Raw genomic sequence first — 15088 nt, forward strand, 5'->3', positions numbered from 1 at the left:
ATATTTAATTTCACTCAGAAAGAAATATGTCAATTATCCATACCCTTAATTCTTTTCTGGAATATGTGTCTAAAAACACAACAAAAACTTTATGTATTTAATCGATTTTTAAGTTGCCTTTTGCCTGTAATCTTAATGAAGAGTTCACATGTAAGTTTATTTACATGTATGTTTCTTCTGTAAAGAGAAATCTTGATTTCTTTCCACAGCTTAAGTTTCTTATACTGTAATGAATCTACACCATGACCTTGCACTGCTCGAGTCTTTGATTTTCCTGTATGGCTCTTATTATTATTAATGAGAATAATATCTGTAATCTGCATTTCTCTTTCGTGGTGGCTGATGTATTTTGAGCAAGACTCCTACATTTGCCTTTACATATCTTTGTAATTCATAGATGAATCCCAAGTTGTGTTTATGTGGCTTTTTAGCTAGGTTTAGCATGGGTCCTGTGTGTATTTGAACCAATACCGAAATCTTTAACAGTAAAGCAAAATCCACAAGTTTTCCCAACTCTTAACATCCAGCTGCTTGTCCTTTACGAGTTCAACTCGTGAATAAAGAGTCTCACCACTTTTTAATTGATTTGGCCCTCTTTGGTATACTTAAATACAATGTATTTCTAAAGCTCATTAAGTGTCATATGTTAAGACTATTTGTGTTTGTTATATTTTAAATTGAATTCTTATATCTATGAATCTCTTATGGAAAGAAAGGTAGTTAATACTTTGATAATGCATTAGTTGGAGAAAGTAAAATATAAGATTTGGTATACGAACAACTCCAATTTAAAAACATATATGTACATAAAAATGTATTTATGCTAATTTTGTGTTTATGCTATTTTTTACATTGAAGCTGTATTATTATGAAAATTATTTTAAACACCTTCATTATAAAAGATTGGAATACTTGCTATCCCTATTTATTTACTTAGCCGGCCTTTGTTGAGACTTTCTAGTTATTCCTACATCGTTTTGGCACGAATGTACATTTGTAAGCAATTATTAATTTCTTTCAACTTCAAAACTACATACCTTTCCCTGGGTATTTTATAGGCCCTTTTTCTAAGCGTCTCTGGAGTTGAGTTGGTGGCCGCTGGGATCTCCAGCACCGGTCGCCCACGCGTCCTGCCGTCCGCGCCACTCTCCGACTTTGGCTCTTCGGGACCGACAGCCTCGGTGCCCTTGTCTTCCCCCGCGTAGCGATACTGGCCCCACCGGCGCTGTCCGTGTGTCCCCTGCCCTCCTGCGGCCTGCGCGACCCCGCGCAGGGCGGAGGGCGCTGCGGCGTGTTGGGGCCGTGGCCAGGGCCCCGCGTGGGCAGGGTCGTGGCCAGCCCCTGCGGAGGGAGGACAGCGCACGCCTCTCCTCTGCAGGACCCGCTGCTGGCGGCCGCCTGTCCCACCCCCGCCTCCCCGGACCCTCCTCCCACCTCCAGGCGGCCCTTCACCCCCTTTTCTCTGGAGTGCCAGCCCCAGTGAAACCCTCCTTTGCTGCCAGGCCCCTCCGTAGGGACCCTCCCAGCCTCTGTGCAGTTGCAGAAGTGCACGTACGAGACAGGCTTTCACGTGGGTCGTCCACGGAAGATGCAGGAAAAGCCGATACATCAAGTCTGCTTTGCTGGCTTCTCCCGTGACCTTGAAAATCCCCATCTGAATTCAATCATCTGATATTTTATACCAACTCGGGAGAGCCCAGTGGCTTTTCCCCCTTTTCATCTAGGAGCAAATGACCCATTTTCAATATGTAAAAATAAAGAAACTAGGTCCATAATCGTTTTTATAGCTTGTGTTTCTAAAAATAATATTGTGGTAAAATCCATTTTAAAACAGGGGGTGTTCTCTGATGCCCTCACATCATTGTTTAATTAAAAAGGAAAAGAAAAGAAAGGAAAATAGTGATGAGTGAAAGAAAAATATCCCCTCCAAGATACATTTCTTTCTGGAGCCTCATCCAAAACCATGAGAATGCATTATGGGTTGGTTCTCAAGTTTAATGGAATTTACTTAAAGAAATGTGAAACAAATATTTGTTACATTTAATGACTAGACATTTTTCTGAGTTTTTCCATTGTGCATGGATTTTAGCACTGACCCACGTTTTCCAACGGAGAATTCTACAATCTGAGGATTTTTACAGACTTTAAACAATTATCATGAGAAATCCACAGGGAGGCAAAATGCCAGCTACTCAGATGTAAAGGTGAAGATATTCGAGGGCTAGGCGCTTGGTGATTTTATGCCGTGTTTCTGTTTGGTGGGTGGGGCTGACGGTTTTCTGGGAGTCTCAGACCAGAACAGACCATCCTGGTAGCTGGTCCCGCAAAACCTCCTCCTCGGGGGAAGGAAGCACTCCGTCACCTTAGTGGCTTTGATATGTACTAACTTCACAAATCTGCAAAGATTTACTTGTCTGTCTCTTAGTTCCTACTACATTGTGAAATGTTCATTTCCTTTTTATAGAAGAATTCCTACATCAAGCATGAAATAATTTATTGAGTTAAATTTTAATTTCTTTTTCATTTAATATATAAAGTACTGTTTCTTTCCATTTTAAAATACTTTCAAATTTGCTGAAATGTCTAATAAGCACATGAAGACCTTTGTTTTTCCTGGGCCATTTAGAACTAAGTTGCCACTGGATGCTATCGTGTGCATTTCATACAAATAAATATATTCTTCTACATAACCACAAATAACCACCAAAATCAGAAAATTAATATTGATACAATATTATCAGCTAACCCTCAAATCCCCCTCAAGTGTGGCCACTCCACCCCTTAATGCCTTTCATAGCATATTGATCCAATCTGGAGTCGATTAGTTTTCATGATTTTAATCTCCCTCAATCCAGGACAGTTTCTCAGTCTTGGCTTGACTTTCCCAACCTGACATTAAAAGATAGTAGGCCCGGTTTTGTAAACTCTCTCTCATTTTGCTTTTGTTCAATGTTTCCTCATAATTAGAATCAGGTTACTCATTTTTTGGCAGAAATACCACAGAAAGGAAGCTGTGTTTTGTTTTTAGTGTATCCTGCCAGATGCTCTTAATTGGGCTTTGTCCTATCACAGGTGATTTCGACCCTGGTCACTTGATTAAAGTGACACCTGCCAGAGTTCTGCATTGGAAAGTCACTCTTTTTCACATTGTGTTCACTTAGAATTGGGGGGATGGTACTGTGAAATTATGTAAATATCCCATTCCCCATCTAAATTTCAGCCGCAGTGTGAGCAGCTGTTGGCATTTCTTGGTTGAATTAATTTTTACAATAATGACTGCCAAATTGTGATTTTTCTAATACCATAGTTTCTTCTACATTTGGCCTTTCAATGTAAGGGAATGTTTCCTGCTATCACCATTTACGCTTATTTTAGAAAGTTTTATCCGTATGGATTAATGAACTCCTACTTTAATTAATGAGTTATAATGCCTTGTCATCATTACTTATTTGGATGTTCAGATTGTCCCATACTTTGCCAATTCTTTGAATGCTTCCCGTTTTGAAGTGAAATCAATTCCAGGTCTGTCAATTCCACATCTGTGTGAGCAGCACGAAAGGAAAGGAAAGGTCGTGGTTGGCACCATCTTTGATACTATCTCATCAGTAGAGGGGAAAATACATTTGATGTAAGTTATTACATAAGCTCCCAGCAGTGATTGCAAGTTAGAAAGAAGCATTGTCACTTTATTAAATGTATTAAATAAGTAGAACAGAGGAAGTGAACTACCATGATTGCATACGCACACACCACGCATTCTCTCCTTGACTCTCTGTCCCCCTTCCTCCAGCGCAGGCACACCGAATGAGAAGAAACTCAAAACGAAAAGGAACAGAAATGTGAACACCATCAAAACTTTTTTCTACCTGAACTGAGTACAGAGTTCCCTCTATAGGCCACATTAAATCAGTGCAGTATATCCAAGCAAATGAACATATTTAAACCTCTCTCTACAGAAGCGTTTCAGAAACAGTTCTCATTAAAAACATAGAGTTACCCTGCACCTAAAAACAGCTGACTTTCTCCCCCATATTTGACACCATCTTTAATAGGTTTAAAGCAAGAAATCCAACAGAAAGTTCTTATATGGAAAATACTTTATATTTTATATTACACAAAATACAAATATACATGGATAATATGCATAGTGTACACATACAAGATATTTTTATAATGGCGTATATAAATTTGATTCACTTGATAAATGCACTAGTAAGCTAGAGGGAAGCATTAAGATTTTCTCACCATAAGATGAGGAAATATCTTAAATTGTAATATATTAGTTTATGAACTTTGCTAAAACTATTATGAAATCTCCTAAAAGTTCCACATGAAGGAATGTCTTCAAAACTTATTCTCCTTATTTTCCTAACATTCATAGACCAATCTTCAGATTGTGAAGCTTCCTCCCCTTGCAAGTATTTATTTGTCTTTATTCCTCCTTTGTATATACTCCCGCAATCAGAAAATCCTGATCTTCTGTAATCATTTCTTGAAACAAATTCCAATAGATGCAAAAAAGATCATGTTTAAACTGGTACTTAATTGATTAAATAGAAAATAAAATATTTCTATTATAAAAATTTAAATATTGCACTCAAGTATATGGTTTCTAAAGAGTTTAATATCTCAGATATAGTCATTAAAAGTACTAATGATCTTTGTTAAAATTTAAAAGAACTTGAATACAAATTATTTTGGTAACCCTGTTCTTTTTTAGAAAAAAAATGTCATTTCAAATATTTGTCCCACTGTAATCCAGTTTTAGCAATATTGATTTGAGTAAAAAGAATAGTTCCCAGGTGGTATTGTTCCATTATTTTATGCTATTTTAACTTAAATTCATGGTCAGTAAATAAAAAGAGACAGTCTTCCCATCCTTCTTGGGGAATATCACAAATTGAAATGTTTTCTGTCCACATCCAAGTAAAGTAGGGATTTGAAAAAATCATTTTCAAAGCTTAAAGGGAAAACCCTAACTGCACCAAGGATATTTTTATATAAGATGAGTCCTCCAGACCTAAATGATATACTTTACTTCACTTTTTCAACATAAACTCACCTGTGAAGTGCATGATTTAAATATTTATATGGAAATGCTTATTTCCAAGAATACTGGTAATAAAATATATGATTTGTTGTGCATGTTAATTTCACTCTCTTCCAGATGTTCATTACAAACCTTCCATATAAATATACTTTTCTCTTCAGGACCGTGGTGCTAAAGCATTAGCCACGTAATTCAACAGTTAGAGTGTGTCAGTGTTTTCCTGAGCGACAAACAGGAGCTTAACCTTGTTCATGATACTGATTAAGAACTATATTTCCTTATTACCTGGATCTTTAAGGTTTTTCACTTTTCATAGGCTCTGTTTCTTCAAGAGAAAGGAATTTTAAATAAATAACAAAACAATCTTGATAAAACTATACCATACTAAAACAACAAGAAGAAACACCAAGGAATCTACCTGTCATTGACCTACAAAGCTATTAAGCAAAGTTCTTCCCGCGTCCTTGTCAGAAGGTGGGGTTTTGTATAATTTTCAACTTTTTAATAAGTGGTAGAGAGAGAAGCCATGTTTACCGGACCTCTAGGTTCTCCTTTCTCTTTCCTGCTTCCTGCAGCAGCGGAACTTGCATCTTACCATACCTTGGCCTTCGGGACTCACCCTGCCCATGAGAGCTACTGCAGGGTCATTTTTCTCTTAACCAGAGCTCAAGGTGGATTGTCAGGAGACAGTTGCAGCACTTGCCTTCAGCTAAGGTTTTATCCTTACTCATATTTCTTCTTGAGTGTCTACCTGACTGTAGAGTGAATTCTGGGGAACTTGGAAAGAACTTCTGAACTCCAGAATACGTCCAGAACCTTGCTCGCTAGTCCTGAAACTGTGGCTTGTAGCAGAAAGGCATGTCCTCTGTCACAAAACTCAGAACTGTTCAGTCTTCTTCAGTTCCTTTTTCCAGACACAAATTTATTAAGATTGAGGAGGGAAGAAGTGACACATGGGTCCAGTGGATGGAGTGCAGCTCAGGTGGACAGAGGAACAACCACCGAGACTAATATAAGCTTCACCCCTTTCAACAGCATCTTGTACCCTGTTAACTTTAGCTCCAGATGTTCTTGACTATTACTTCTTGTCATACATTTAGTAATGGTAAGCAAGCGAAACCTGCCGCTGCCTCTGTGGGGTTTATAATGTAATGGTGAAAACATGCAGCTAACATATAATTGCAATAAAGTGTAATAAATTGCATAACGGGGGAAATGCAGGCTGCTATGGAAGTACGTAGGTGCAACGTCTCACCCAATCTAGGCTTTGCTTTCCCTGAGGAAAAGTCACACGGTTTACACAGTGTGTTTTCGTAGACCCTGTGTTCTGACTCAGTCTGTTACTCTGCCCATGAGATTGCTGAGCTCACGCAGAATAGTTCCAATAAGTAGGTCAAAAACTATCTTAGAAAGATGCATGTAGAGGAATGTGGTTTGCTCCAGAGCTCTGGCCACCTTCCACTGGTGCATAAGCCAGCCCCTGCAGCCCCCCTCTATCTCTGCTCCATCTTTCGCCTCTGCCCGCATGCCGCCTCGATGTGTGACCACAGCAGATTTGGCTCTGGTGTGTGGCATCCATGCAGCAACCTGGCACATCACAAAGGCAGAGAGGAAATGAATGGTGATCCAACCAAGAAAGTAGATCGAGGACAATGTCAGGATGCTTGTTTTTAAGAAATAGTCCCCAATCTCTGGGCTTTCATTTCAGACGCACAAAAACAAACTTTTAGACGCTTATTTAAATTATTAAACCACATAACCTTGGGTAAAACTCTATAAATATTCTTTCTTGCCCAAAGCCGATACTACTTTAAAAATTCTCTGAGCAAACCTCTTGTCTTCTACCTCCTAAAGCTACAACTTTTGAAGTTCCCACTTACTAAAATAATTGAGACAGCAGAAGAACTTATTCACCCGAAGCATATATGCAGAGACTAATTTCTTTATCAGGTATTTTGTTTCTCCTAAAAATAGCCAGGAGCATACTCAGAATACTAATCATGATAATAAAAGGCAAACCTAAAAATGACAGCTCGACTGCACTTTTCATTCTGTATCTTTGAGCATCTGGAAGCATTTCCAATGCAGAAGTACCGGCTCTAGATTTCTCCTTGTCTCATACTTGCAAAAGTGCTTTGTTCCTCGGAACCTCCGAGAAGAGGCTTCTCTTAGCACTGAAGATCAAAGCGGAGGCTGTGACCTTGGCATGGCCTGGGCGGAGCTGGGGGTGTTGGAGGCGGGCTGTGCAGGAAGAGTGCAGAGCTCTGACTCTTGCCCTGGCTTTGCGCCATTTAGCCCCTCGGAGCCCCCTGACTCTGTCTTCTAAATGTTGGAGGGAAATTACATTGGTCTTTAAGTTATTTCAGAGACATCAGTTATCTGTTTTGCCTAGTGAATGTAATTGTTTTTTTTCAGGAACCTACACTGTTTGTCAATACTAATGAGGCAACTTCGCACATAACCATAAAAAACATGTTTTGTTTTGTTTTGTTGTTTGGGTGGCATGCTCACTGTGAATCATTATTGTCCACTAGAAATTCCGTGGTTGGAAAAAATAGATATCCAGAGACATTAATGTATAATTTTCAAAAATTTAAAATCCTATTATAAATATAAAATGAACATTTACCCAAGGTTTTATTCAACTCATTAATGAAAGAGAACACCAGAAATATAGTAAAGTTCATCAGAGATCAATTAAAAGCTAGCTATTGACAAAGCAGAATAAGACGGCTAGGTTAGAAATGTTTGGGGTTATCTTTTCTATGGGACAAAGAACTACTAGTTAATATGTAACTTCAGTGTCTAGAATCTAATCAACTAGTGAAATTTAGATCATCAAATAGTCCTTGAAAGAAGCTGTTAAACAATGACATTGAAAGAATGTTCCTTGCTTTATTACTTTTTCTTGAAAATGTAATAAAAGTATGAGAGCTACAAAATACAGTTCTGAGCCATTCACCTCTGTCCTTGCTCTCCTTGGCTGCTTCCTAGGGTCACTGTGAAGTTTACCCAGTGGTGGTAACGGGAAAATCATTCCCACATCAATACAACTTCAGCACAACTATTTAGAAAGCAACAAAGCTTCATTGTCACACTGGCTTTACCCATTGTCCTACCGGTAAATTCTAGCTCATATTAGTAGCATTTTTGTTTACTTTCTATGCTGGTATATCCTTGTGAGTGAACAGTAGGAAGTTGGAATGACAGTGAAAGACATGTGTATCACTGTGAGCTTAAAAGAAACTTTGAATAAGTCAAGAGCCCCAGAGGGATTTACGTGGGTTTCCTTCAATTCTGTCACTGTCTTCTGAGTGAACCCTAGGGGCACTCTTATTCAAACAGTATTACTTCTCAAATTCTCTGCTCACTCTCCGCTAAGGAGACCACCTCAAGGACTTTAGTAACAGTATTTGATGTAAAGTCATTTCTGAATTATCAAAGTTTCTCTATGGTCAAAAACAAAAGTGAGTGTGTACTCTTAGACAAAGGAAGCCACAACAGGATTGGACTTTGAAGCGGTCAGTCATGGCAGTAACTAACGTTGGACCAGTAGCTCTTACTTTCTGGCAGGTCAAGAACTTAACAAAAACCACGGATCCTTTCTTTCTTCAAGAAGAGACAATGAGCACATAGCACCTGTGTTATTATCTATTTGGTTTGTTTGGGGTGCTTCATGTACCCCCGAATCCCATCCACGGCCAAAGCCCTGTAAACCCACAAAATAAGAAGTCACATGAAACGGTGACATGAATGGATGACCTGACATCCATATCTTGTCTTCAAACCTGTCCTGATATCTGACTTCCAAAATCAGCTATATTTCAGTTGTAGTCACCAAAAGACTGTTTTCTTTGAAATGGAAGCAGGAATCCATGGCAGAAATGCCTGTCAAAATGGAAAACCCTAAAGCCAACTACTTTGAAATAGTGCAGTGTGTGGTCCATACCATAATACTGTATTCCTAAAATCACTGGCCGTCCAATCGTGGAGTAAAAAGTCATTAACTTCGGAGTCCCACCCCTGCCCTATCCCTTATAAACCACGTGGCTTTAGAGCCGTTCTTACCTGCAGAACAAAGGAGAGTAATGGGGTCACTGCAGCCACAGCTCTCACCTAATCAGCCGAGGCGATTCAGAGAACAGATCCCAAGGGGAGGATATTATATAGAGTCACAGCAAAATCAGTACAAGGATTATGTAGGGTTTGTTCTATTTGTATTTGAGTTTGGTGGCGTGTTTTTCTTTTTTTAATCTGCAGACTGTCTCAGGTCATAAAGTTAAGGTCAGAGAATAACTCCATTGGATGCAATTATTTAGTTATCTAAAGAGAAAAGCAAGGTTACTAACTCTAATTCTGCCTCTCAATTGTCAGAATATTGAGGAGAGGTAAACCTTGATAAAGATTACTTTTACTTGTGAAATATGTTTTAGAACAAATTAAACTTCATATAGCATAATGATTTCACTAATCAAAAAGAATGTAGCAATAATTTCATCCACTAAATTCCTACATTGATTAAAGAATAATCTAAATAAATTTTCTAAGAATGTTATAAAAAACAAATAGGTGATAGGGTTATCTTTTATCCAAGGGATGTCTACATTTTTGGATTATCTTTTGAACCAAAATGACATTTTGTTGTGAGTTTTAAGGATTTTTCTTTTCATCTCAGCAGTATACTAAATGTTTGGCTCCTACTTTCCAGACATTTGTTAGCATGTTTGCTAACGGGCAGACCCTTAGCATGATAAGTGGTATCACTTATTGAGCAGCTACAGCATGCCTGACTCCGTGCTCAGTGCTCTGCATGTGTTAGCACTAGTCCTGCCTGCACCCTCACACTGTATCGTTATTCTTCTCCTTTTACAAAGCAGACTGATAAGGGTCAGAGAAATTAAAGAACTTCACTGCAGGGCTACCTGCAGCTTGTTGGGCCATGAGGATTTACTCTGGACCATTAGTCTGTATTTTTGGATGACATCACACGTGGGACATGAGGCACAGACATTTCATGGCCTGAAAGAAACAATACATATAATATATTTCTCTCTCTCTCTCTACATATATGAAGGTCAAGGTGCATTATTAGGGATCTTTGATTATAACATGCAGAAACTACGTAAAGGTAACTAAGAAAAGAAAAAGTGAGAGCTCATCATTAGAAAGCCATGGGCAGTTCACAGAGTCCGAGGGCTAGAATTCAGCCAGGCCCGGGACAAAGCTGATTCTGAGCTAGGACGTTCTCAGGGTTCTCTCCACCCTGCTGTCCATTAGCTGTCTTCTTTGTCCTCAGACCTCTCTTCACTCAGAGGAGCATCTGCTGGCCAAGCTGGGTCAGTTGCTGACTGTTGGGGTGGTGGGTCACCACCAAGGAAGCAAGGTCAACGGGGAGGAAGCTGGGCAGGCCCCGGCTTCTGCAGGAGCCACGCTCGGGCAGCACATGCCACACAGACGTATTAAATCACCCAGCTACATGCTTTTTTACTTGGAGATAATCCTAAAAAATACACACGCAAGACCCTCTCCTCTGACCAAGGGGTGATTTTTAGGAGATGGAAGGCGAACAAGACAAAAGCCATGTAAACAAAATCACACAATAGCTGCAATTTAGTTGTGATTTCGTGCTTTTAATGAGAAAATTTCTCAATCATGCCAACATAATATAATGGGGAGGAAGACTGGACTTGACTCAGAGGCTCTGGCTTGAATCTCTTGCTATGACCTGACAATAGGTCATGTGACTGAGCAATTCTGCTCACGCTAAATGCAGCATTTGGACTCAAGTCTATCGGAGGTGGCTTCCAGATACTGTTTGATAATTTCCATTTGGTCAAACAATTGCTTAGGGAATTATTCTCAAGTTAATTTAAGACATACAGGAAAAAATGCTTAAGAAATGGCTATAGCATCCTATTGGTTTGGTTTTGAGCTTGGCCCTGCCCACCATTAGCAGTTAACCTCATGTTAAGATAGTAAATGGTTTGATTTCCATAAAAGCCCAAGTGTGCTCACCTGCAACTGTAGGTAACAGTGACTACTTCAATGGGTTTTTGTGATACTGAGTAAGAAAATGCAGGTAAAGCACCTGGCTTGCTGTGATTGCCCCAATTCTTGTTTTTATTATCAGACTATGAAAATTCCTAAACTCGTCTCTTACTTCATTCCCTTGTATAAATGTACAAGTACATATAAATTAATTTCCAATCCTCTTTTTCAAAAAGAAGATGGTCTGATGAAAATAAAATGGGATTAGAGATCTGGAGATTCTAGAAAAATGTGCACAAATAATGAATGCCTGCATGTCATTTGCAAACCTACTGTGCGCTCAAATAACCTAATTAGCTTTGTAAGATGTGCCTCTCCCATGTCCTTCCGGGCAGATGTGAAAGCATGGAGCTGGACAGTGAAATCCGCGACCTGGTCGAGATGAATGCTTCCCGTGATCCAAAAGGGGTCACCCGAGAAGCCATGCCCAGCCACCAAAACTCATATTCTCGAAAGGTAAGAAAACACCTTCTTTCTAATTTTTCTCAATACACCCTTAAACAGTCTGTTCTCTTATAAGAATGCCTGGGGACAGTCCCCAAGCCATTTCCAGTCAGTAAAGCACTTCCTTGATGGCTGAGAGGATAAAGCAAATGAGCTAGTATAAAATGTCTCTCTCAGTCACTTCCTGTTACTAAAGAAACCTTTCAGCAGAGGCACTTTCCTGCTTAACGCGCGACCCCAGGCAGCTGCGACTACAGGAAAGGAAGAGGACGTGTTATTGGAAAGAATGTTTAATACAAGTGACAGCTCGTATTGGGGGTGGGAGAGGTTTTAAACCCACTTGGATTTGTTTACTGGAATCAGCACAAGTAATGGTTATGCTTTAAGGAAGAAATGAGGTTTTATGATGAAAGGAGCTGTTTGACTGAATTTCCTCTTATCTCAGGATATTCATCTATGGTGCTTTATGTCAGCAAGTGCAGCCCATGGGTAAGCATGAGCTAGGAATTCTGTAGGTGACTTTCTAGAAATGCATCAGAGATGACAGCATAAACTGTTAATTAAGCTTTGTGACCCCCTCAAACAGAATCTGTTTTTAATGATCATTACAAAAAATGAACATACGTAAATTTGAGAGCATGACTGGCATAAAAAATTGTGACTCCGATTTCTATTTTGGTTCTTATTTCTTAATCCTCATTGTAGAAAGAGATAAGCACAGGGATGGCTCTAAAAATCACCTAGAGACAGACTTACTGTGGAGCTAATGAAGCTTGGGTTCTCCTAAACAAATATTTACTTTTGTACCCAATTTGCATTCATAACATTGTATCTTTTTCTTAAAAGAGATCCATGATTTGTATAAGACTTGGGCCTCATTAAACTTAGTTCTCCCTCTGAAGTCACTTCTAATCGTAGAATACTCCTAGGAGGGCAACTTTCAGCAGTTAGGTCTCTCTGTTTCACTTCCTGTCACACCCACACACCTATTTGTGAACCTACCTTCTTGCATTTAATAATATATCGGGGATACTTCTCTTCCTTATCCATTCATTCATTCAGTAAACAAATAGTATTGTATGCATTGTGCATTTAGGTACTTTTCCTGTTTAGAAACTCACTTCTTGGAAAAACTGTCTTTATTTTCAAGGTTACAAATGAATGTTAATAGTTACCAGTAGAGGAAGACTTCTTTCTCCCCTTCCCTTCTCCACTTTTCCCACCAACTCCCAGCCCTCCTTCTTCCCCTCCGAGTCCCCATTACAACTTTATTCCTCTCTGGAAATGTGCACTTTAGCCAGTGTCATTCCTGTCTGACTCCGGAAAGAGATTTAATAATGAAAACTGTATACTTACGAGTATTCTGATCCTAATATTTTCTGGTTATCATCTCCTAAAGGCTATTTTCTCATAGGTAACTTGCTTCTCCATTCTGTTCATTCTGTCTTCGAGGAAAAAAAGACCTCTGCCAAGGCTCCATTGCCACTCTTTTGGTAGTAAGTTTCCTCCACTTTGGGAACTCTAAGTAACTTGGGTCCCATTTAAGATAGCCATTCCCTATGACCTCCTTGATGAGATTTGTTCCTTCTCCTACACTCCAACCCCCCAGGAAAAGGATAGCAAATTCTTAGCTGATACCCACTATTTTTCTTGTAAAGTACAAGCTAAAGATATTTACAGAAAGCGAGAAGGTTGAGAGAAGTCTGAGAAGATACAAAATGACCATTGGGAGGCAGGGAGACAGAAGAGTTTATCAAAACTAATATGAGTTGTTGAGCACCAGTGAGGAGCAAATTTGGTTTGAGGCCCACCATATGACGGCACCGATCACTCAGCAGTGTTTGGCTCCTGTATCTTCAATATCTCCATCGACTCTGACCAGGTCGATTTTCTCCCACCTTTTAATACAGAATTATAGAGAACAAGATGCTGCATTATTTTATGGGTAATGTTCTAACTTACTTTTATGTACCATAGCCAAACTATTCATCAGAGCTTCCAAGATTTTCCCTCTATCCCTTCATTCCCTGCTAATAACCTCTAACTTGCTAAAGCCAGTGGTTACTTTGCCTCTTACTTTTCCACTTGTCCTCTTACTAGCATTTGGTACTGCTCTGTAATTCAACTTCCTTGAAATTCTTTACTTCATTGACATCTATAACATTTATCTCTCAGTTCTCCCCAACTCCTTTCCCTCTGGTCTCTCCTCATGCTCCTCCACTGGCTTCTCTTGCCTGACCTTCTGACATGTTCGTGTTACCCTGGAATCGAGATGTGCCGAGGACTCCTGACAAAGATGCCGACTGGACACGGAACTCTTTTCTCCATGCACATCAACTTCATGCAGTATTTCCAAAAGCACACCCAGAATCTCTCTTGCAAAAACTGCTGATTCTCTTTCCGAATTTCCTACTGTAACCATGAATCTATATTCCAAACTGGGTGTCGCCCTGGATTCCTCCAGGGTCCCAGGCTGCGTAGCTCCAGGAAGCACCCTTCGCTAAGTTGTGCCTCCTTTACTCCGTACCCTTCCCACCGGATCTTCCATGCTTAACTTTTTAATATCTCTGGGCTTCTCCCTTTCCTTCCGGGCTTCCTACTATACCTTAGTTCAGATATTCACCCTCTTTTCCTAGCCGATCACCAGGGGGTGGTTTTGCCTCACACTAATCCATCTCTACCAATGTAAATCTTGCTAATGTACAAATTTGGTTCGTTCTTCTGCTTAAAAATGAAGAGAAAGACCCTTTGACCTGCTTCATAAGGTTCTGACTCCTTTGTGCGGTCTAGCACATGCCAGCATTTAGAGCCAAAAATTAGAGAGAAGATCTTATATTTGCTGAATGCGTATCACAACACGTATTGGGGTAAATATTTTATCCATATGTAACTTGCCTTAACTCCTTTTCCACATGAGGAAACTAAGCTTTGTGGACATTTTAGAATGTGCCTAAGTTCATGCAGTGGTGAAGCGCTGATCTCCAAATATGAAGCCAATTGCACGTTTTACTTTCAGTTTCATGCTGTATTCTAGATATTTCCCAGAACCTCACCATCTCACAATCTCTCAGCAGCCCATGCAATGTCATATCTGTGCTGGTTTCCCTCTGTGGGAGACCCTGGCCTCCTGGCTCGCTGGATGAACCACCTTTCACGCCAATTCAAACCTTCCGTGCCCTTTCCTCTCTAGCCCTACATGGAGTTACTCGAGCCCCTCGCTGCTTTGTCTTAAACCTTTTCCTTCTAAGGCAGCCGTGTTTAACAGCTTGCTTGATTCTCTGAGCCAACTTGGTAAAGCTAGAGTTACAGGCAACCTATCTCCAGAAGAGATCCAGAGTCTACAAGAAAATATGGGTGGCCCACTCCTAAACCCAGGCTCTCGTCTCTCGCGTGGCAGCCTTCATTTGGTCTCACCCACTCTGCTGCTTTGAAGCCATTACTGCTGAGACCTCGCCTGGTGGTCGGTTGCTTTCCTGTCCGTCTGTTTCTCGATGTCGGCTGCACTTGCCTAGGGAACAGTGTTGTAGAACAACCTGGCTATGCCAG

The 15088-nt window shown here is 40.0% G+C and overlaps 1 protein-coding gene across 2 annotated transcripts in view; it reads left to right on the plus strand.

The window, feature by feature from the left end:
* TNIP3 (TNFAIP3 interacting protein 3) overlaps nucleotides 1-15088 on the plus strand; it is an 89230-nt gene that overhangs the window by 34359 nt on the left and 39783 nt on the right. For both annotated transcript variants that reach the window (XM_077140167.1, XM_077140168.1), the window contains exon 3: nucleotides 11434-11554. In XM_077140167.1, the coding sequence (XP_076996282.1) occupies nucleotides 11434-11554 (121 nt within the window). The remainder of the gene's footprint in view (nucleotides 1-11433; nucleotides 11555-15088) is intronic.

The sequence above is a fragment of the Tamandua tetradactyla genome, chromosome 22 (genome assembly GCF_023851605.1).
Source record: "Tamandua tetradactyla isolate mTamTet1 chromosome 22, mTamTet1.pri, whole genome shotgun sequence".
Taxonomy (NCBI): Eukaryota; Metazoa; Chordata; class Mammalia; order Pilosa; family Myrmecophagidae; genus Tamandua; species Tamandua tetradactyla.